The 23997-nt window shown below is 40.8% G+C and overlaps 1 protein-coding gene across 2 annotated transcripts in view; it reads right to left on the bottom strand.

Moving 5' to 3' along the window:
• Positions 1–301: 301 nt before the first annotated feature.
• PITPNB (phosphatidylinositol transfer protein beta) overlaps positions 302–23997 on the bottom strand; it is a 26328-nt gene continuing 2632 nt past the window's right edge. Inside the window, exons 3-12 of one of the 2 annotated variants that reach the window (XM_035890321.1) lie at positions 23342–23487; positions 22025–22116; positions 21416–21423; positions 20107–20181; positions 18860–18943; positions 7927–8004; positions 6397–6507; positions 5870–5992; positions 2683–2767; positions 302–1776 (exon numbers count right to left, since the gene is read on the bottom strand). In XM_035890321.1, coding sequence (XP_035746214.1) covers positions 2720–2767; positions 5870–5992; positions 6397–6507; positions 7927–8004; positions 18860–18943; positions 20107–20181; positions 21416–21423; positions 22025–22094 — 597 coding nt within the window. In that variant the 5' untranslated portion in view covers positions 22095–22116; positions 23342–23487 and the 3' untranslated portion in view covers positions 302–1776; positions 2683–2719. The remainder of the gene's footprint in view (positions 1777–2682; positions 2768–5869; positions 5993–6396; positions 6508–7926; positions 8005–18859; positions 18944–20106; positions 20182–21415; positions 21424–22024; positions 22117–23341; positions 23488–23997) is intronic. The other variant, XM_035890320.1, reaches the window with a different exon arrangement.

The following is a 23997-nucleotide window of genomic DNA, read 5'->3' as shown; positions in this document are numbered from 1 at the left end:
CTCACATTAGTGACAGCGGGACTTGCACCGCCGCGCTGAAGAGAGAACCGAGCCCTCGGGTTCCCAGGCGTGCCGCAGCCCTCCTGGCTGTAAGCACCTTTAGAGCCACACGCGTGTGTGTACACGCGCACGTCTCTGCATATTTACAAAACCAACCTCGTGATGCTAGAGAGGACAAGTGACCATTTAACTGTTAATCCAGAAACGAAAAAAACCCCAAGCCCAAAATTGCAGCGCAGAGGGCTGGAGGGCGCAGTTACACAGGAGAGAGGAACATATGCCCGCACCCTGGCGGTGCCTGGCGCTCGCAGCCCCCAGCTGCCCCAGCAGCGTGAGGCCTACGGCAGACCTGGCCCTCCCTGGAAGTTCAGGAAAATTTTGTCACTGCCCATAATGGAAATCAGGTCACTCCTTTTGTGAGCAAAGGAGGTGCAAAGTGAGCCCAAAATTCTTGGGTGTACGCGAGATGGAAGCTTAAGCAAGGCTTGCCCCGCCGAGGCTTCTGGGGATGCTGGGAGGAAACCAGGCACCGACAGAACTTCATCTAACAAGCGTTTTTAAAATAACCTGTTTCTGATCTAGCAAGCGTTCTGATAATAGATATTATGATATGCTCTGAATGTTTCCTTAAAAAATGCCAAAGACCTTTTCCCTATTTGAGGGTTACCTACAGGAGGTCTTCTTTGCACCTCCTTATGTGCCTACTCCTAACAGACACCAGAGAAACACGTCAGATGCTACAATTTAAACTTTCATCGTATCTGAAAGTATACATCGCTTTTAAAGTGTATTTTCAACATGAAAAGAGCTAAAATCACCATTCTATCCCATCGCGTAATGTGTGTGAACTCAAGACCATTTGCATAGCTTCCAAGTGGAGCTCTGGAACACGGCGGTTTCGGGGACAGGAAGCATCGCTTTAGGGAAGGGCTGTCATCCTCATCACTGCCACCGCACAGCCTAGCACCTATTGGAGAGGCTCTGCACATATTGTCAGTATCTTTGTCTAAAAAGCCAGCTTCTGGAAAATTTCAAGTTGCGAGTACTTTACAAATCACAAGCCATTTTTCCTTAATCTTGCCAATTTTAATGAAGAAAAAACATTAGCATTTCAATGTACAAAAGTCCAATAAAACATGATTTTTTTTTCTTTTAAATCAGTGAATGGGTAAAGTTTGGGTTAAACTTATTCAACAGTAAAAGTCTTCCAATTTCCACTAATAAATTTTTTTTTTCTGATTTGACTACAGGATAATGACAATCCAGAAATAAATAGCTATAAATACATTCATTGTTCCTATTCCAAAAATAATCACATGGGGAAGACACAAAACTGAAATGAACTTATTTGAATCTGGTTCTTTACAATGAGATATGGGCAAAAGTTATAGCAGAGTGACTCAGGACAGGGGGGGAAAAAAAAAAACAAACCAACAAGTAGGGAATAAATTGGTCCAGTATTGACATTCATGAAACATACCAGTTAGCGTAATTCTGCAGTTAATTCATCCTTTAAATGACACTACTCAGTTGATTTTTATTTGCTTCAGGTATACGTAATGAAAGCAGTTGCCTTTGAATCTCTGCTGAGGACAGCTATGGTACCCTGGAGACACTTAACAACCCCTTCAGTATGCATGTGCGTATATATAATTATATACAAATAATCATGCATCCACACACACATTTGTATATCAACACTGCATGTGACGGTTAAATCCATCATCATTCATCATTGGCAGCACTTGTTCCTCGGACTTGGCCTTGATTACGTAACTGTGGAGAAAGAAAATACACAATTGAGCATTAGCCGTTTCCTCAAACAGTAAGTTCCAAGTAGGCAGTTTTATTAATCTCCAAGAAAAATAGGGCAGGGCAGTCAAAACATCACCGGGACTGAGCAAATCGAACCAAAGCAATGCAAGACTTGTGAGGGGATCTGAATTTGGGTGCTGTCCTCACTGGTGGGGAGCAGCTCCAGCCTCTGAGGAGCCTCACGTTAATCAGGAGTTTAAAACTGCTTTGGCTGGGGATCCCATCTGCGGTATCAAAACAGCCACAGCGGGAAACACTAACAGTGAAGCCCTGGGCGCAAATACTCAAGAGCTCGCAAGTCTTGGACAAGCTGGTTCCCGCAGTAACAGTTTTCACACAATTTAGTATTTAGCAATACCTGCGTAGAACTGGATTTTGAGAACTTAACGTGCTTGGAAGGTGACAGTCCACAGTTCCCCTATGTTATGTGGACTCAGTCCACCTACACTTTGCTACGGAGCGCGTAGCAAAATGCTGCTCATTGACCTCCCTGTTTGTGCCCAGAAGGCTACGTGCAGGCTGCAGCGCCCAGTGCCAGCACAGCGCTGACACGGGTCACGCGCTTTGGGCTTCTGTACTAGGTAAGGACAAAGAACCAGCTTAGGTGGCCAACGCCTTGGGCATTCTGCCGCCGGACCGAGCACTTGCCCAGCCGATTACAGCGCCCATCTGCGGCGAAGGTCTCAGGTACCCTGGACACCGAGGGTCAGCTCCGACTGTTGATCACCACAAGGTTATCGAACAGCAGGGAGGTGAGGCCCAGGAGTGTCATCTGGGTACATGTCCATTTAGGTGATTTCTGCCAGCAATTCCCATCCATCAGAATATCAATCACTTTTCTCCTTTTCCATCCAGCAGTTGACTTACACAGCTTGATTTGCCTCAGAACCTACAGAGTACTCCTCTAGACGTCAGCAGCCAAAGTGCCTCGAACGGAACCCTTCTTACGCATCTAAACGTAAAATAAAACTGTGAGCTACCACATAAAGAACCTATCGCGCTGTTGGTTAGTAAGAGAGAAGTAATGATCGACATGACCAGGACTAATTTTCCCTGGCCAGGACCAGAACCAGCCTTAGCTACAGCTGAGGTTTTTTTGGAGACGGGGTACACAGAGTTCCTTTTTGGTGGGGAAGCCTGGGAACCGTGCAGCAGCTGTAAATGATGCTGCTTAGATTTTTAACAGCCCATGATGCTTCAGCACGGAGCCCTGAAATACCCAGTGTGGCATTTCTACCCCTGCAGAGACACGAGCTACGTCAGTCACCGTGCTTTGGCAGGGTCAGATGCTTTCTAATGAAGCACAGGTGCTCCTCATCTCCATAAACCACTTAGCAAAAGATAAAGAAAAACAGTGAAAAAAGGATGGGCTTGGATAGAGAAACTCTGGAAGAACACTGATGAAGAGTCAGAGCAACAAAAAAAAAAAAACAAAAGCAGAGATCCTGACTAAAAATCGACTTCAGATGAAGAACAGGACCAACAAAATAACCGAAATGTGCACAGAATCCAGAGGATTAGCTCAAACCAGGAAGAAGAAAGGGTGTTAATGAGAAAGGGAGTAGCGACAGAAAGCAACGTGTGTACGAAGATGTGACGCTGCCAGTGCTCTTAGGCGTGCTGTCTGCAGAAGTTTGTCTTTAAGCATCACAGAACTGCACAGCGCAACACCGCCAAAAAAGCCGACTGCTGCTCTGCAGGGATGGGAGCACGAGGATACTCCTGCCGAATTCGGCACCTTATCACTAAGCACTCGCCTCCCGGTGGTCCTGGCCGTAACACAAATGTTTTGTAGTATGCCTGGGATTTAATTGAAGTTACTGTTTAGCACAATGGGTGAAGTAGTTGAATATGAAACATATAAACAAATTATTTGGGATAAAATTAGCATTCCTATTTTATTTTGTGTGACATTTTTGCCTTTAGGTTATTCTCCAGTAATGCACTTCATCACAAAAACCTTGAAATGGCCTCATTTATAGGAGATTGTAGATACCCCTCTTGTAACAGCTGCGAAAAACCAAAATATTTTAACAGTAGGTTCCCGCTCCTCTCACATTTCACAATACACATGGAAAAGCTGTATTAGTGTGACTAATAATACATTCCTCTTGGGAAAAACTGACTTTTTTTCAACAAGTAATACACTTAAGTTCCTGATGCTAACGTCTTACACAACAAGCTATTTGTAATAAACTATTTGCATTGCTTTGCAAAACAACATTTGATGTTTAAGAATGAGGGTAAACGTCACACCCACAAACATGCAATCTCCTTTTTGCTTACGGTAAGAACTAAAAAGTAGCAAATGTTTTGCAGAAAAGTATTTAGGAAGTTGTTACTTACCAGGGAGAAACGTGAAACAGAACTCTCTCTACAAGACGACAAACACCCACAGCCCAGAGACACAAAAGGGAAATGTTCTCACGCACACAGATGCGTCAAGCGCTGCTGACTCTCCCCAACACGTACCTTGCACGCACTTCTCACACTGCCACTGCCCTTTCTCAGAGACATTGGGTGAAGTCCATTTCATTCCAAATAAAGAACTATGGGTGTGCAAAGGAGAACCCTTCTGACAAGAATCAGTTGGAGAGAGGGAAGTGGTTACTCTTCCTCCTTCACAGACACCCAGGAATAGGTGGCCCTAGGAATAGGTTCTGGCATAAAGTAGAGTTAAAGAAGAAATCTGAGTGATTTGAGAGAACATCTGCCATAATAGAAAATACCCAAATGAAGGAGCACAACGTTTGCAAGAGTGAATGAACATCATTCTTTTCCAAAGCATATTCTGGGAACTGCCAAAGCAGACCATCCCCTTCAGCTTATCTGAAAAGGAAGTTTGGTTTTACCAGCCCAGAACATCTGCCTATTAACACACAGACAGTGAAGAAACACTTCTTCCAAATCCAGAAAACATCTCTACACCAGGCAGGATGGCTCCACGCAGTCCATATAGTCCAGACATGGAGAGCAGAACAAGTGGGGATGGAGGAGTTGCAGCTATTTTTGATACTAAAAGAAAAGACGTGCTGGGCACAAACCACAAAATGCATTTTAGAACCACTGTCCGCAGTAGGTCTAAAGCACCAGGCATCTGTTTAAAGATGTCTGGCAGCTGAAATTAGTGAAATCATGCAAAAACACAAGTTATAGCTGAAGACACATCATGTCTTGAAAGAACCAAGACAATGGAAGTAAAGTGACAAGTTGAATGGGTTTGGGGCACAAGGCAACTGGTGAAACAGGAAGGAAGTAGAACTGCAAATCCAGAGACTGCAAGAACATTAAAAAATAGCAGGATGAGAAAGGGTCATGCCAAAGGTCATGCTCTGGAAAGACGCTACAGAAGAAAGCTTCCTGCCTAGCCTGTAATGTTCCTCTACCTCTTAAAGGAAAGAGTAGACACAGTTCCCTATGGACGAGTTTCCTTCTAGACATCAGTTCAAAGGCAGACCAGGGTATATGGATTTGGTCCTCACAGCCACTAAAGCACAAAAATTAACACATCGTAAGCCTGTTAATTTTACTGACTTCCTTTTTGCAAGTGAAATGCTCGGGTTCGGCGTGTTAATCAGGATGAGCAGAACAGCTGCCGTGACATATTCAAGCTTGCTTGAAGACGTGTTTGAAGAGAACAAGTAATGAGATCTAACAATGATTAGAAACAAAACAAAGCAAGACACATGATGGAGAAGCAAGACAACAGCTCTGAATTCTAACTGACAAAGGCACTAGATGGGACTTTGTGCAATGGGTATGGTACCATAAATAAAGAGGTGGTCGGCGCAGACATTCTGGATTTAGTGACATCAGAAATATTTACCTCACAGCCACTTCCAGCTTGGCACAGCACAGTACGCAGAAGCTTGAAGTGCATGGCTCTACACAGGAGAATCACTCATGGGACTGTAATGTTCACGAGCAATTGCCAAAACACACACAAGGGGGTGGACACAGCGTAGTTTGCATCAATTCCCGAACAGATGAACAGTAGAGCTCCAGGTAGAGAGCACACAAACATCAACCTTAAAGAAAAAAAAAGCATTCTTACCGCTTCCAGCTCCTTTTGGGTTTCGTCCTCCATTCTCCTAATGTCTTCCATAGTCAGATCAATCCACTTGTCAATCCAACAGAACAACTGGCGATGGAAGTTGGTAAATATCCTTTTTTCTTGCTTTAAGAAGATAAACAAACATTAGAGAATCAGCACACTTTATGCAACTTTCAACTTAGAAGGAAAAAAAAAAAAAAAAAGAATCAAAGATCTCTCTTCCTGGCCAGTGTTGCTGCTTACAAAATCAAGTGCGACACCCACACGACAGACTCTGCTCATACTTTTGCTTTTTTAGCTTAGTTATTCTAGCACCACCAGTGAAACTCCATTGCTAGCAGATCCAGATGCAAACGGCCGTACTTGCTGAAGAAATAAACAGCAATTGTTCGGTGGTAAGCAATAGGGAACTTCATTGCTGTTTCTCCCCCAAACCCCCACATCAACACAGAACCACCCTGCCTCCCTCCCTGCCTACCTCCAGCCCCACCTCCCCAGGAGCAGCCCCGCAAGGGACAAGCACTTACCTTTTGTATAAAGTTTTCAACCTTGTTCTGCAGTCCCCACCATTTAAATTTGATAGTCACCAACTTGTAAGCACACATTTTGGGACACTCTTCGTCAGTTGCTAGCTCTTTCTGTTATGGATAACGGGAAGGAATTTTTAATTTTGTAAAAGTTTACTTCAGTCAAATCAATTTAATATAATTATCAGAAAGTATAATCCTAAGCATATTATAATTATAAACTATACTATTAATTCATAGTAAATTATTTTATTATAATTGTAAATTCTAAATATTATTAAGAATTATAATAATACTTAGAATTCTAAGTAAATACTTAGCACTATACTTTGAACCCAGGGTAATAGGGATTAACACTTAACCAGGTGAAATCTGTAAGACTATTCCACCCACGCTGCAAACATATACTATATATCCTAGTCCTAACATGGAGTTCAGTGCCATGATTTCCACTGTAATACACTTTCTGACATTCTGAAAGGACAATGAAGCTTGACTACCACAGCACCAGATTATTTTTTACTTCTGGGTCTACTGTGCAAAAGCTGTTATAACCGGAGTGGCTCAGCGCGATGGTGGGACACCGCATGCTGGGAACGGGTCGGAGAGCACAGGGCAGAGAACCACCCCTCTGGTTTGCTTCTCTCAACAGCATAAAACCGCAGCCAGCTGCAGCTCTGCTCACACGGACGGGGTAACTGCAGCCCTGGTAAAAGACGAGATAGCCTTACCTTGAAATAAAGCTTTGGTTAAGTCATCTTCCTGTGGCTACACAAGGACTGTACTTATTAGAAAGTTGGGAAATGACTAAAGAACGTGGACAGTTGAGTCCCCAAACCAACTGAGATTACATACGCCAGACTGAAAATTTCAGGAACAGGGTGGATGGATCTGTGCCTGCACACACACATGCACAAATGCAAGCGGGGTGTATTATCTCACTGAGGGGAAACATTTATGACGAAATACTGGAGGTTTTCATGTGTGTTTTGTATACACTCCACACAAGAGAAAAATACCTAGATATTCAATAAGGCAAGGAGAAGACAAGCTTAGATTTAGTTGCCACTATCTTCTGCTATTTTTTTGGTAATTCTAAATAAAACACACACACGTACTATCTTTTACCCTGCTCTAAGAAACACACAGTTATAAACTTTTAAATGTAAGGACGTTTCCAACTTATTTTTTGCATTTTAAGTCACCTCCAGTGGCTACCACAGCAGGCTGATGACTTCCATGGAATTCATCATAGTGTATACTCAGATGTCAATCTTGAGTAAGGATAACTTTAATCCAATTTACTTTGCATAGCTTTGGTTTTAGCAGTGATATTAAACAAGTAGCAGACAGTGCCTTTGCTTACTAAGACGTTTAGAATTTTAACTGAATACAAAAAAGAAAAGTAGTATTGAACTTCTTCCTTCTTTTTTAAGACTAATATTGCTAGTGTTCATTTCTAAGGAACTGTGAACTACTTTTTTTCTGCTCATAAAGACTTGACAAGGTTGTAACATCAGTTCTTAGTACCTTCCAATTTGGCCCCAAAGGTCCTCTCTTCGTCTTAACTGACTGGAATAACGCGGGGTCTTCATCAGCTTTGTAGTCCTAGAGTATAAAAAAAACCCCCAAGAGTCAGAAAAAACCCCCAACAGATTCAATATCCCACTGTATTAAGCTTCTGTTCAAGACTGAGTGGCCTGGAGCAGGATGGGTGGAGTTAGTTCGACGTACGTTTGTGTGGAATGCTCCATCACACCCAGTCATTCACTGCATATCACCAGTGGTGCTCATGACCTGTTTATACCACAACAGCACGCCAGGGCTGCATTCTGGGTCAGAATTTTCTTGTGCTAGCTGCTGTACGACATAAGCACTATCCTATCGGGTTTGTAAACTCCTGAGAGGAAGAGAAAGCAGTCATACAGAAAACAGTGCGCTGACATTACCCAAGCTGCAGCGTGTCCACTCCTGAGAATGCAGAAGAGAAAGGGAAGAAGGCATAAGTGAACTAACTTACATAATTAGAAACTGCATCACCTCAGTCCGTGAGACATCACCAAGCACAGAGAGGGCACAAGGCAGTGGTCTCAGTGGCAGTGCTTTACAGCAAAGTTATATACGGTGGAGGAAAACCAAATATCAATAGAGTTGAAAGATGACAAATGCTTCCAACATATGGATTTACTTAATTTTACTGATGAGGGATATGAAAATGATTATTAAATGAAGATGCTACACTGGAAATTAGGAAAGGGTTAAAAACTCTAACCTCAGTAACAGGTTTACACAATGTATGAAAACCATCCACCTAAACCTACCATTACACCCATGCATCCAATGAGACCTGCAAAAGTTTAAGTTACTTTAAAGCAGAAGACATGCTTGGTGGGTGCAACAGAAAAGCCCAAGACAGTTTAGCAGACTTTAAAGTCTCACTTTTAAAAACAAATTTCAATGAGGACAAAATTTGCAAAACACAGAGTGAAAGAAATACCACCAGAAAAGTAGGCACCAGCATCCCCCCTACTCCTGCATCAGAGAGCTGTCACAAGGGGTCACATTTGTAAACTGCTTCCAAGATTAATTAAAACTAAACCTTCACCTTTCTAATGTATCCCCCCTGTGTTCAAAATTAAATACAAGCGGCAGCAAGATACGTGTAAATAAAAAAAAAAAAAGGCTTTCTGAATATTAAAGCTGAAATATTGATGTTTCTTCCGAGGCATACTGAAACCATCTAACTACAGGGCCGCTGCAGAAGCGGTGTGTTTTGGAGAACTGGTTTCCCTAGATGACCCAGTTACAAAGTTCTTGTAGGCAAAGGCATGAAGAGAAGCCCATGTAAAATAAACCCAAACACTGCTACCTCACAGAGCGGGAATTGTCAGATGGAGATAGACAGGAGACCACTCTAATCTCCTCCTTAGCGGCCAGTAGCAGAGGCTTCACGGGAGGATGCAAATAACCCAAGACAGAGCTGCCAATCTGAGCAGTGAACAGTTTGGTTTTCCCAGTTCTGTGGGGTTTTCTTCTGGAAGGACACAAACCCTTCCGTTACAGAGGTATTCCTTCGAGTATTCCTCTTCACTTTTATTCTTGGCCTCAGTTTCACCCCGTGATAATTAGCAACTAAGGAATTATGAGTTGTGCAAAACTATTTCCTCTCCCATTGTTCTGGAGGGATTTCATATTTATTCTCCATATTTATTCACCGGGAAAATCCCAAATGAACCTGGGAAAACCAATCTACACTGAAGAATTCCAACCGCCCTTCCTCAGCCTTCCCAAAACAGGTCCATTGCCCTATCCTTCATGTTTAACTTGTGTAACTTGAATTCCACAGATGGCACTTGTGCACACACAAAGGAGGAGCTATCGTATGAAGGCATTGTTTCAGCTGGTGGAAGTACTGAACACCACGTCTAACACGCCTGTTTTCAAATCTAGGTTCTTCCATTAGGATGGCAGAATGAAGGCTACTTCTAGACTGGAATTCCAAATCCACAGAGCAAGGCTATACAAATCAGTTATCAATGCCTTCATAACCACTTTGACATTTACAATGCACGTCTCGCAAGCTAGATGGAACTGGAAAATGCAGGAGGTCCTCTCAGAGGAATCTGATTTCATTCTCTGATACTTTCTGCTCCCCAATTCTTTAATTGTTCCCAGTTCTTTTAATGCACAGACCTACACTATGTATTAAAACAGGCTGAAGAAACCTTTTAATATTTTTTTTCCCCAGCCCTTCTGTAATTAATGTATCTAGAAAGCATTAATAGGTACTCAGACAAACTTCCATATTAAGCATTCAGATATACACTTTAAGAGCAAGTATTCCTAGAAATGCAAGTCAAAAGACATTCAATCACGTCGCTAATCAATATGCTTTACGAACTTCCACAAAACAGTGTTTTCCTCTTTTTCTCCCTCTAAACTGAAACAACATGTTTATTTAAAGAACCCAGGTAATAGCTAGCCAGCTTTAGCAGGGTGCTCCCACAGGCACTAAGATAACACCTCACCTACCTCATGGGGACAATTTGAGGAATCGGCATAACCACTGTACATTAACATGCAAAGTCAGTAACACTTAAGTGTAAGTCCACTTAAATTACTATAAAAGCAGTATTTGTCATCTGAATTTTAGTGAAAACCCACTTAGGATTTTACTGGAATAAAGCACATGTCCTTTTTACAGACATCAAAACGAACAAACATCCTCCTCCACATACGATAGCTTTGGCATAGAGTACAGAGCTCTCCGCTGCTGCTGCGTGAGCAACGGCACCGAGCACGACAGCCCGCTGGCTTTGTTCGCAGCCCGTCTCCTCCAGGAAACCAGTGGGGAGGCGAGCGGAGGGCACACAATTTACAGCACTTGCCACCAGCTGCAGACCTCTCATCTCATTAGTTATTTCCCAATACCCTGGATGAAGACAGCTGCAACCTATTTGAATGCTCAGGTCCTGCATATTCTGGAGGCTGAATGCGACACACATTTCCACTGCGCCACCCCAGCCCCCAATCCTTGGGTGGAAAAAAGAAATATTTTCTTTAAGAGTAATTCACCTTTAAGAAATATATGTAAATACTACAGCAGAATATTTTTACAGAAATATATTTAATGTTTTACATTACTAATTATGGCTGCCTTTTAATGATTTAACTCACGAGACTGGATGGAAGACACTGAGAAAAGGATCAAGCTATAGGAGGGGAGAAACAATTCTCCAATAAACGTTTTACTCTAGATAACTAACTCCTGGCATGAGTATTGCTGCCACTTTGGGGTAGTGATGTGCTGAACAGAACCACAAAATACAAGAGCTTCCATGTATTATTGCCGGTTTTGTAAATAAAACCAGGTACCACATTAGAGACAGCCCTGAATTTCTTAGTTCAGTTGCCTGAATAGCGTACCAAGGTAGAGCTCAGGCGCTCGCACCGCGGTGGTGTAGGGCAGAAGGATACCCACAGCACACCCTTCGTTTGCACTAGCGATACCCAGAGGATGCTGTCTGCCTGCTGCCCCAGCTGTAAGCACAGCCTCGCAGCACTGTATGACAACATCAGGTTTAGGATGTTCTCATAGTTAAAGAGCATCTCTGTGCTTTCTTTAGAGGGAAAAAGAAGAAAGTGCAGTAATTATAAAGAGATTGCTGTCACGCAGCCAGCACAAAATCAGTTTCAAAGACCAAAAACCCCTAAAGACTCTCAACTTGCAATGGCCATCACTCTTTACAGCCCTGTAGTACCCAGGAACTGGAACAGACAGGAGGAACCAACACGCTTCGAGAAGCTTACACGGAACTAATCCCTGCCCCACAGCAACCGCAAGATAGCCGGGGTTAAACACACGCCACAGATGAAACGCCTCAACTCACTGCAAGCTGCCATAAGGCACTGTCAAATATCTGCAATAAAATGGTTCCAGGCATGCTTATAAATATAGAAATTTAACTGATCTACTTTCCTTTGTAAGCACTACAATGCAAAATCTGCATAAAATATTAATTAAAAAACCCAAAACTTAAGAAGTCAGCATCCCTGCTTGAAGCAAGCTAAAGAAACTTCAGAAAACAAGTCTGCTTCTCCACCAGAAAGACAGCTTCCACACTCAATATAATGCAGAAATATAAATGGCCTTGCCACATGATTAAAGTGAAATATATTTGGTGACTTTTACATTTGCATTGCAACCTCCTTCCTGAAAAAATAAAATAAAGGAACAAAGCAAAAATATCAACAAGTATCACTGTTTCCAAGACACAGACCATTCATCCAAAGTCCTCCAAAACTTTAACATTAAAAATTGCGTTCACTAACGAAACCTGCGGTACCTTGTACCACCAGCACCTCAAAGCTCCACGTTAGGGTGTACGCTACACAAGCGTATAGCAAAGCACTGTAGGATGCAGATTTTGAAACATGCAATGATCAGAAAATTTGCAAAGGTAAGAACTTTGCTTACATCTGCAGTCTTTGTTTTAGCATTCTGGCACCTAAACTCACTTACATACGCAACTTGGATCCACCTGGTTTATGTGGTGGAGTTATTTGACTGGATACCATAGAGACACCCAAGTCCCCACAACACGATGTTACCTGCATCCTACCTCTCACTGCACAAGGACATATGCAAAAAACCCCAACTCTGCTCTTGCATTTAGGACCCGCATATAAGCACAGCCGGAAGCACTGGGGAAAAAAATGTTATCTACAAGTAAAATATAGGAGTGAAAACAAAAATTCAAAGAAAACGGATGAGTCATAGTAAAGTTTTCTATGCTAGAGACCACATACAGAAGCTTTGAATCAAGACCTTTCAGGACTCAGTTAACCCAAATCCTGTTAACGACAGAAAAAACCCCCTCTCTAGATCAAAGTCTAGATGGACAAGAGAGCATTGTAGGAACTCTTCGCAATACACAAATCCTACCAGCACACAAGGAAGAAGACTGGACTAAAGCCAAAGTACAAATAAACAACAGTTCTTTGCAGAGTTTAAGGAAAATATCTCTGCAGCGAGAGCTTAACTCCTGACAGCAACAAGTCCTTCTTAGGAAGAAAAACAGGCAGCTGTTGGAACAAACATTACAGCTACAACACCCTGAAGTCCTCTTTAAAGCTAGACAGGCGAAACATCACTTTGCAGCAGCATAACAATACGGGGGAGCTAAAAACCATTTCAAAGAAATACACAAATATCCTTTCATAGGCAGTTTCTGCTCAAAATCTCCATATAATATACATGAATGCAACAAACTATTATAAAGAAGTCTTTAGAGAGACTGTGAACCACATAAAATAATCATCACAACAAGCCCAGAATCTGGGTGCTTCTTTACAGTTCTCATTTATCAGACCTGCTAAAAGTATTAACAGCGCTGCTGATAGCTGATGGTGCACTCCAAGCAGTACAGGACTTGAAAGCACATAAACAGCTCAGAATGATTTTAAGGAAACTTTCAGAACCTAACATAAAAATGATACAAGTCTGACACCTTATCTGCAAATTCATGACAAAGCTTCCTGAACACAGAGGGACATAGACTAACTGGACAGGTGGACAGAATTTGTGGCTTTTCAACTCAATATTGCATTAGGTTTTTTAAACAGGAGAACACTCATACGATCGGTGTTGCTTAGCAGGAAACGCACACGGGGTTGACTGTGGAAGGAAACACAGACCAGCACTCTTCTGCAGTACGGCCCGTAGCTCTGTGAATACCGATTCACAGCACAATAAAAGATCAAACTCGGGTCAATCAAAGCACGTCATGTTCCCAACTCACCGCATGATTCCCAAGTCTCATAACTGAAACAGTCACTGGCACTGACGTACACTTAACCGATATGCAAGGAAAGCATTTGCGTATTTTGCACAGGTTTAGCTAAATGGCTCTTAATAACAAATGTCTTACAGCCATTCCCTTCTCCGGAAGAGTCCTGTAGCTACAGGACAGCGATCGGGCGACCTTTGAAAGCATGCCAAGGTTCAATGAAAAATAAAATCAGCCTTGTTAAGTTAGCACAGGCATATGCTGTGGTGTTGTGCTATGTACAAGAACTTAAAGGTCTTGTAAAGCAGTCTGGAAGATACTAAGATGTATACACACTCAGACAGTACGAAAAAGCCTTAGTTAGAGGACAGAAAACAGAAAGAGGGGAGGAAAACACTAATAAGCTAGAAATAAGTCATATTTATACATATGTAGGTTGTTCCATGGGATGTGCAGCTCAAGATGCACACTTCAAACAGCAAGCCACAGGCACTACTGAAGGAGTTAAGCAAAATTCAAAGCATCTACAAGACATTCTATTTTCTAAATCAGTAAATAACATCACAATATGAAGAAAGGGTGTTTCTGTAAGCAGGCTGAAGACTAGGAGAAAGTAGCAGGGCCATCTAACAGTCACCTGGGCAAACACTTAATCCTTCACATCTCTATTCTAAAGAAGTACCAATGGAGGTTGAACGGTTCATCTATTCAAACTCAGTAATTCTGACAAGCCTTTTTCGATAACACAAACATCCAAGGCAACACAGAAAACACACTTTGAGGCAAAAAGTCAGGCCTGTAGCAGTCACTTTTCCCTGTATCTCTGCATACTGGCACCAAAAAGAGCCCTGGTGACCAGGGAGACATCCCTAGGGTCACTTTCAGGGGGTGCTCTGAGCACCAGACACTGTCATTTTTGATGCCTGAATCCTGATCACCAATGTATTTTTAAACAAGTCAAGGACATTACAGGATCCACAATCCCCTGGATATCTTGACTACTGTAAGCCACTGGGCTTTCCTCAGCTGCCTAATAAAAAGACTGACCACTCCATACCCACAGCCGTTGTAGCATGCTTCAACACAGTCATTTTTGTACACACCTAAGGCAGTGTGACAGTGGAGCTTCACAAGACTTGAGAAACAACAACATAGATATGACCACATGATCCAAAACTACCCAGTTATCATCCACCAGCTGAGCACCAGTGCTGGCCCATACATCCACACACCAGCCTCACCTGGACACTAAAATGGAACAGCCCCGCAGAACTCAAGTCCAACAAAAGCCCAGTTTAAGTCAATAGGGCTTTCTCATGCTTCAAGAAGAAACGTTCGTAATTTTTTTAAAAGAAACTGAGAGGTGTATTCTAATCCTTTTGCTGAGGAATCAACCTTATGACTTAGATAAGATGTTCCCTGAGTGTTACAATAAAACGCATGATCCTAAGCTTCTGGACCAATAACAGGGACTTTGTAGATACCTATTACATAGAATCATAGAATAGAATCATAGAATCACTTTGGTTGGAAAAGACCTTTAAGATCATTGAGTCCAACCTTTAACCTAACCCTGCCATCCCACCACATGATAAATTAAGTCCAAAATGGGAGAGATCCACCCATCAGAAAAAAGAAGAGCATTTCCTATATTCCATTATATTACTTCAAACTGCAGAACAAGGGATAGTACTTACTGCACGGCACAGAAATCCTGTATCTCTAGTACTTAATGTATGTGTTAAGTAATTTGACTAATCTGGACAAAATTGTATTTTTAAAGCATCGTTTCAAGTAATAATGAAGATCCACTATGACCTAGAACAAGACTTTTAATTTCTTCATTGTACCAAAATAGCCATAAACCTGATTTCAATTTCTTTCTTTGCACTCCACTCTACTTTCTTACAAATTTTTTCCAAAGATGTAGCCTCTTCTGATGTTAATTCAGTGTTCACTTCTGCTTACTCTTTAAAAAGTTTTACTCTCCTGGGAAGTGATTTTTATATACAAATCATGTAAAGCTGCATAGATTGTACGCTGGAGATGATTAAGAGAGGGCAGGGTTAAATTTATATCTAAAGAAAGCCACAGATGTTGGCCAAATTTCTATACGTACTTAAATGAGCATGAGCTAGCATATGCATGCCATTATCATCTTCAAGAAATTTACTATTTTTATATTTATACTGATTGTAGTTCTGAAACTAAATTAACTGCCACACTGCAATTGGTTGGACGAGGTTCATTCACTGAACACAAGGATAAATCTTGAATATGAAAACTTTTATCAAATTTGCTGGATCTTATAAGCATATTTCCATTCTTTCAGTCATACTGTTATACAAGAGAGTGCTTTTCAGTTGCTTTTCCAGGCAAAACTATGACTGAGAAAATAAATGTACAACTAAAACTTTCCTTCAGCAACACTGACTATACCTTTTCCCTAAAAAAATTAGCAGCTAAAAAACCCACACAGCCACTTAGAATTATAATTCCCGAACAACAAGCATCATAACATTAGAAAAAAACATACAACGCACATGATTTCAGAAACTACCTGACAGAGTGAACTAGTGACTGCTCTAATATCACTGAACAGAGGCGAAGAAACTGTAGGAAAAGAACATCTGGACAAACAGAATACAGGGAAAACAGCTAATGCTTTCATAGTGGACATTTACTTTCCCAAACCAGCAGCCTTCTCTGAAGGCAAGCACGTACATCAGGGCAGCTCTGTTACCGTGATGTAGCTGAACTTCCAAAAAAAAAAAAAATTTTCCTCAAGTTCCATTACCTAAACTTCATAAAGATATTAGCATAAATGGAAAAGCTGTCTCATGGAATCATAAGCAGTAAAGAAAGAGAGAAAACCAAATTTTCCTAACAGAAGAGACTAGGAGTGTGGATCCCAAAGAATTTCTGGTTACTAATCCTTAACTGCCTAGGAAAGGGGGCAAACAAGAGGAGTGGAAAGGGTGTCAGCCTGCAGATAACTCAGAGTTATCAAAGTTCGCATAAAAGTTTGAGTACAAAGTCAGTCTTTGTTTAATAAAGTCAGAACTTTGCAAAACTGAATTTCTGGGAGACGAAATGGAAATGAAAATTTGAATCACACGGTGAAAATTAGTCCCAGGTATTCCTACACAATGACGGGCTGTGCTGCGAGCTTGAATTTGAAAATATTTGCTAAAAAAGTAAATGGTGTTAGAAGTTACTAAAAAAAGAATGAGAATGTAGAAACCCCAGAAGAGACTTAAGACTCCAGATTAAACCACTCCGCACTCATAGTTTTGATACTCTGCAGGTCGAATACACAAAAGAAAAAGAAAAAAAAAAAAAAAGAGGATCACGTACTGAAAGTACTTCCAAGAATTCCCACATATGAAATGGCTTCCACATGAAGATGGACTTAAAGATAAGGACCCTCAGCTTGGAAAGATATGCTAAAGAGGAGGTGGGGAAGAGAAGGAAAATATGATCAAAATCTGTAAGACAAATTGCACAGAAAATATAAATAGGAAACATTCCCCCCCTCCCCTAATTAATTTAACCATCAGTCAGGCAAAAAGGACATATTTTTGCTCCATACCATCCACTACTCTACAGAATTCATGATACCGTAATGGTCAAAAGTATAAATGGGTTCAAAAATGAACTAGATGTGCTCATGGGCACATAAGTGGCTAATACATGCAATAGGGCAGATACAAGCACTGGCTCTGCAAGTCCTTTAAATACAGACTGATCTTTCAGAGATATGCCTTTCCCAGCTTCCAGTATCCTCTACTGCCCCAAGTTTCTTATTCTTCCACAAGTATCTGCTACGACCACTAACAGGATACTGGGTTAGATGGATCTTTGTCCTGAGCCAAACATATAACTTCTTTTAGCATACCACCATCTGTCAGCCTTCAGTACAAAGGAAACAGGCAATAGCAAAGGCCGGCCGTGTAATAGTGCGAGAGGGCGCACAGCATGAGCAGTGCTGTTCACCAGGAGTACTTCAGACAGAATAAATACCCAAGTTCAACACACAGTAATCAACACAACCCTTTGTTTACACATACTGTGATCAAGCAAGCACCCTGACAGATGACAGCATTGTAGCTGTCTGCCACAATTCCAGGCACGGAATAGGGAACGCACAACATACATTTACCTGCCAGTTCAGCTCTAAGGTCGTATGGAATGTCTGAAAGAACAAGGGGCAGCAAAACGATTCCTTGCTGCATTAAAATAGGCAAGACACATTTAATTTGGTTTACAGGGAGGTTCTCCAAACAATGTATTTTCGCACGTGTAAGTTCACCGATCATCTATTAAACAGCAGTTAAGCAACAGTGCAGGTTATATACCCACGTTGGTAATGCAGGCGGAAATGTATGAAGCAGAAACCTTTCCCCTTCACACACCACAGCCTCTTCCCTCCTTCCTCTACTTTCCTGCAAAGGAGTCCTCTCCCTACAATGCAGGATATCCAAGTATTTATTTTCAGAAAATAACAATTAAATAGAATAAAGAACAGCTCCTTGCACAAAACCAAGACAACCAAATTTATTGTGTAAACACAAAAGGGTAAGTATCAATTAGTGCATACCATTTTCCTACTATCCAACTGATAAAGTAATCCCACAGCTTTCAGAAGAGCTGAGCAGTTCATGTCTTGAGAACCACTCCAATGAACAAAGTATTAACATAAATAAATAAAAAACCCAGGTCTAGATTTCAACGACAAAACCTGATTGATCCTCTTGAGATTGCCATAACCTCAGAGTGAAAGATGTGTGGAGGGACATGATTTAATTTAAAGAATTTGTAACCAAGAAGTAGCAGTAGAAGCATGGGAGTAGCTTGGTGGAGGCACTGTGCTCTGTCATGCTGGACAGCTGGGATAGATTCACACAAGTGTTTGTTTGACCAAATCAATTACTTTATCTACACTTAGAAGTAAAAACTACACCTGTACCAAAAGTCTGTTGCCCTTCACATCTTAGCTGTGCAACTAGAAGTCAAATTCAGTAGACTGAGGTTGTAAATGCATTTACTAAGCATGGAACTTTGGAATGAATGATTTTGGGTAAAATCCATACTGTTTGAGTTTATTCACAATCAGCACAAAGTATCAATGGAATTAGCTACATCCATACCTCAATAGCAGAGAATTTACTTACTCCTGGTTCTACTTGAGTTCTATCTGCAATGTCAATATGGACAACTTCAACACTCTTCCATGTGTTTGGATCTAAATTGTGCACCTGCAAAAAGAGAACAAGGAATGATTTCCATGCTGTCACCTTACACAGCGGTCCATCTTATGCAGTACATGCGTGCCATGGATTTTTTTCTGGACTTCATAAAAGCAGCGTTTTCAAAACCCATCCTTTCTTCCTCTGGCTTTCTAAAAGGAAATAACGTCCAGTTACAGTTTAATTCACTCACTAACCAATTTCAAACCAGCACAACGCCATCACTTCTTGTGCATTCAGGAAACACGGATTTAAGATTAAGCTATATTCTTCTGTCACATTCGTTAGCGCCAATGAAATCAAAGTCTAATTAGAAACACCGCCCATTCAGTAATCTGCATGAGCTTTGTGATCTAGAAAGCAGCCACACAAATTCCAAAGTGCAATTATGGCAGGTTTCAATAACCTGACTAACCCCAGCAGGTTCCCTAAATCATAGGGCTGCCCTCCATACGGAGCAGATGAAGCGTGTGTGGTAAGAGATGTAATCAGCTTCACACCTGTAGTCTGTTAGGCATACCTAAACTTACAATCATAGCACACAGAGCTGTCCAAGAAAAGCTCTCCTCCTCTGTAGCACATCCAGTGCTACACTTCATCCAAGCACTGAAAATATACTGACAACTATTCCTTTGTGGATGGTTTATAAATGTTTGTCACTATAGATAAAAAAAATCTCCTGTAGAGACCTGTGAACAGAACCAACTGTCCAGGGATGAAAACGAGAGTATCGCCAGCATGGAAAATTTACAGAAGCAGCTTCAATACGTAACTCTACAGATGTGTACACAGGTAAACTCCAACAGCCTTGTGACACCTGTTCTCAAACAAACTCGTCAGCCTAAGTAGCAGTAGCATGTCCAAGGTAAAAAAGCATGAAATTAAAAAGAACTTACTGAAAAGCTATTTAAATATTTGGGTGAGAATCAAGAAACCTGCACTGACCTCAACATAAAAAATAAAAACCTTTCCTTGTGCTTGCGTCTCGTTAGGTGAGACAGCCTGACCACCTCAGAAGGATTTGAACAATGCTTTTCTTGTTTTACATTAATCACTGGGAGGGCTTTGACTTTATGCAGTAATTATCCACCATTACGAGGTGTAGAATACTTTATCTGGATGACTATGTGTTGAAAATATTGCTAGTGCTTGGTATCCAAATCCCAACTCACGTTCTCTGATGTCCCCAGATCTGGTTTATGCCAGGTCTCAATTTTTATGAAGAAGTCATCTTTCATGTATTCATTCTGTAAGAATTAAAATCAAAAAGCATGAGTCTGATTACACCTCTCTGCTTAAATGTTAGATAAATGGTATTTACATGTAAGTCACTACTAAGCCTTGACTAGCAACGCATTCTATTTAAATTATAAAAGCAACAGCCTTCTTACCTACACACAGAAACAGGTACAAGGAGATAACCCGTACCTAAATCTTAAGTATCAGCTATCACAGCAAGTTCTAAAACCAGTCTTGTTGGAGAAATCCAGCTCTAACTTTGTGCACACAGATAGGAATAATACTGTCATTTACCATCTTTCTTCCTCAACTCTGAGATTTTTTTACCTCTATACTCAAGTAATTTTCAAATTATTAATACTGCAGTTAAGACAAAACAGCTAAAATACATTTGCACAAATTTTTTTAATAAATGAGACTATTCTAGTGAGCAGAGGTAATAGCCAATAAATATTAGATGTTCTTGTATAGCACAACTGCGATTGTTAAGGTCCAGCTACCACTAAATTGTACGTCTAAAGACTAGCACAGAACAATTCTAATGTCAGAAGAAAGCAAACACGAGTGTTCACATCCGTCATGACGAGTCAAGCTGAACAGCTCACAAACTCATTTGTTACTCCTCATGTTGCATCCACCTAGTGACAATCTACATCAAGCTTGCAAGCGAGCAGGTAATGCAATTTAATGTTAAACTTACAAGCTTCCTTAAACAGTTCACCAAGTATACATCGGCAAATAAAGTCCCAACGATCTCTTTCCCACATATCTTAAATAAAAAACAACTCCCCAATCCCCAGCTATGATGATCCATTTAGACTGTCAGTTAATCCCTTTCAGCTGAGGCAGGATTTCAGTTTACAGAAATGGGATTTCAGAAAATTAGGGACAGATTTTATTTCATTTCTCTTCCTGCATTCAGGACTGTAGAAACCTCCGATTTGGCTTTTTTTTTTTTTTTTAGCATGATGTCTTAACAGGACAGATATTATGCAGCTACAATGGTAAGTAAAGGCAGAAAAGAAGATGCAAAAAATGAAAGCATTTCTCGGACAAATTATAGCTCTTTCTAACCAAAGCCAAGAGCAGGCAAATAAAGTAACTTGGAGCTCTATGCCAGGAACCCTGGCAAGGCGTATATAAAAGGTCAGAGCTAGCTTGCTGGAGTCAGTCAGTTTTAGCAGTAATAACAGACAAAAAACATTTAAAAAAACCCAACATAGGACTGATTAAAATACTCACTGTCACAACTGGCCATTGGAAACACACGCAATGAAAGAAAAAGGAAACACAAAGCATTATTAGATACAATCGTTTCTGAAAAGTCTCATGTACAATGACTGCTTTACAGTATACGAAACATTAAAAATCAGTCTAGCAGCATTTGTGTGCGTCAAGTCAGCAGAGTTCAGCAGACTTGGACTTGCTAGCCTTAACCTTAGAAGTTCATGATAAGATACTTCAAACTATTCAACAGAAGCACAAAAGAAATAGAGCCTACTCTTCGAACTTACGCAATTAAAAGTATTAAAATAAAGCAGTGACCTTATTCTAACACGCTATAAAGAATTAAATTCTTTTCAAAGAGGTTCTGTTCCAGATCTTAAGAGAATCACCTCTTCAAGTCTTATCCTAGGGGCCCTGGATACTAAGACTCGGTAGGAACCAGTAAACCAGTCCATCGAGGTTGCTCTTCAGAAGCAGCTCTTCTTTCCAGAGGAGGAGATCTCACAAACACAACATTAACATTTGAAATGTATTTTCCACTTGATGGCACCCTCTTTTCTCCTAAGCCATTTAAGACCAGCCCTCAACTGATCACTGACAGGAAAACATTCAACAGAGACCTACTTGTTCTACAGTAGGGATACGCGTTCCAAGCCTTCTCGTGGAACACTAGGGAGCCTTCTGGGGCAATCATCCTTACAAAACCAGGAACTTTACTGTGAAAAACAAACATTGACAACATTGTTAAAATTTTTGCCAGCTGAAATTCCTCATTGATTTCTTCCACTCGAATAAGAAAGGCACATTCTACACAAGCACTTTAAAGGTTATGATGTAGAAGTTATCCACAGTTAAGTATGCAGGAAGTCCAACAAAGTTACCCATCACAAAAATAACTAAGAAAAAAAAATGGGAAGGTAATAAGACAATTGAGTGTGAGCTAGAAATAATTTTGAAGCCCTATGATCACGATTAAAGCTGTGCTTTCTTTTCTCTTCAAGAACAGCAAATAGAGCTGTTGCGGGAGGGCACAGCCCAAGAGATCCTACCTCCAAACTCTCCAGCAGAACTGCGGGTTCATCAGTAAGCAAGCCTGTAATGTGGCTGGCCTGGGTGGAAGGCCACTCAACCACTTAATTGCCCAAAAAGGAAAACTGCAGCCAACTGCAAACGTATTCAGTTCTTCAACTTTTTAGATCTTTTATCCCCAATTATGAACATTTGGAATACTAATCCTCACAACCTGACAACACATTACAAATTTAACAACATGGCTGCCTTTATGGTATTGCAGCCCTCTGGAATATCATTGACCATTAATCCCTAGAGGTTCAGAGCCCATTGGGGTCAGTTTTCCAAATAACCCAGGTTCTACCCACTCTGCAATGCACGTAACTTCTGAAAACATTCTTTACCTTACTCATTCTCTCTCAGAACAATATTACCCAGCACACCACAAGAACTTGCGTGATGCCTTTTAGAGTGTTTTTAAAGAGCATTCGGGCACTAAGAACTCCTCCTTAAATACCAGATCACAGAAAAGCATCCTTCCTTTATAATGCAATAACTGTTCTCCTTTTCTCTGTCCTCCTCCATCAACATTCCTGTCCTTTGGGCTATCCTACAAAGCACCTACAATACCAACCCATCGTTTTGGCTGTATTCTAAGAAATCAAATTATTTCTACTTAGAGATGCATTTACCTATTCACAGATCTGACATTTTGCGTGGTTCGCCACTACTCTACCCCACATATTTCAAATTCACTGTATTTCGCAGGTTTTCCCACTCACCAGGGCATTCATGCCCAATTCAGCAAATTAAAGAATGGCAGAAAACCACAAATACCTCAGAACAGTAAACAATGGAAGGCTGCCCTCACTTTTAAACATTTCTCGCTCAACACCAAGTGACCATAATATGTATTGCTGTTTTTCTCACCTCTTTAAATGATAGATTTTGTGAGTATATTGTCCCTTCTCACCATCCTTTTCATAAGGCTCATTTTTTAAGACTTGAATTCCTTCACCACCTCCTGTTTCATTTTTGCTAGCTTCTGCCACAGAATAAAGTTGCCCAACCTGATACTGAAAAGAGAAGTAAAATTTCAATATTAAAGTCAGCTAAAACTTTTAATGTATAAAAAAATTTAGCTGTTTCCAGTGAAAATTTGGTAGTATAAACAAAATTATCAGGAAAGCAAAATACACCATATAAAAAGTATTTTGTAAAATATGACAATGGTAAAATTTATCTGTACTTCACAAGCACCAGGTCTATATGCAGCTTGTTTCACATCAATGCAACACTTCAGTATAGCATACTAAATACATTATTCTTCAATTTTCTCATCCTTAAAGCAAAGTACATAAGTTGTTCTTAGTAGTATTTGGAATTTCGAGCTCTGAGCCCCCCAAATTCATACTTTTAACCAACCAGACGCTGTACTGATCGAGATACTGACTGTAGAAAAAAGCAAGCATAACATTTTCCCTCGGAAGTGTGTTTAGACGTCCTGTTGTGACTTTCATTTAAACGTATCTCGGTGCCATGTAAGTTGCTGGCTTTGGATCTTGGAAGAGGATTCCTACCTTCGC

This window comes from Egretta garzetta, unplaced genomic scaffold (assembly GCF_000687185.1).
Source record: "Egretta garzetta isolate BGI_Z169 unplaced genomic scaffold, ASM68718v1 scaffold73, whole genome shotgun sequence".
NCBI lineage: Eukaryota > Metazoa > Chordata > Aves > Pelecaniformes > Ardeidae > Egretta > Egretta garzetta.
The sequence above is the reverse complement of the archived record's forward strand: the minus strand, read 5'-3'. Positions and strand labels throughout refer to the sequence as shown.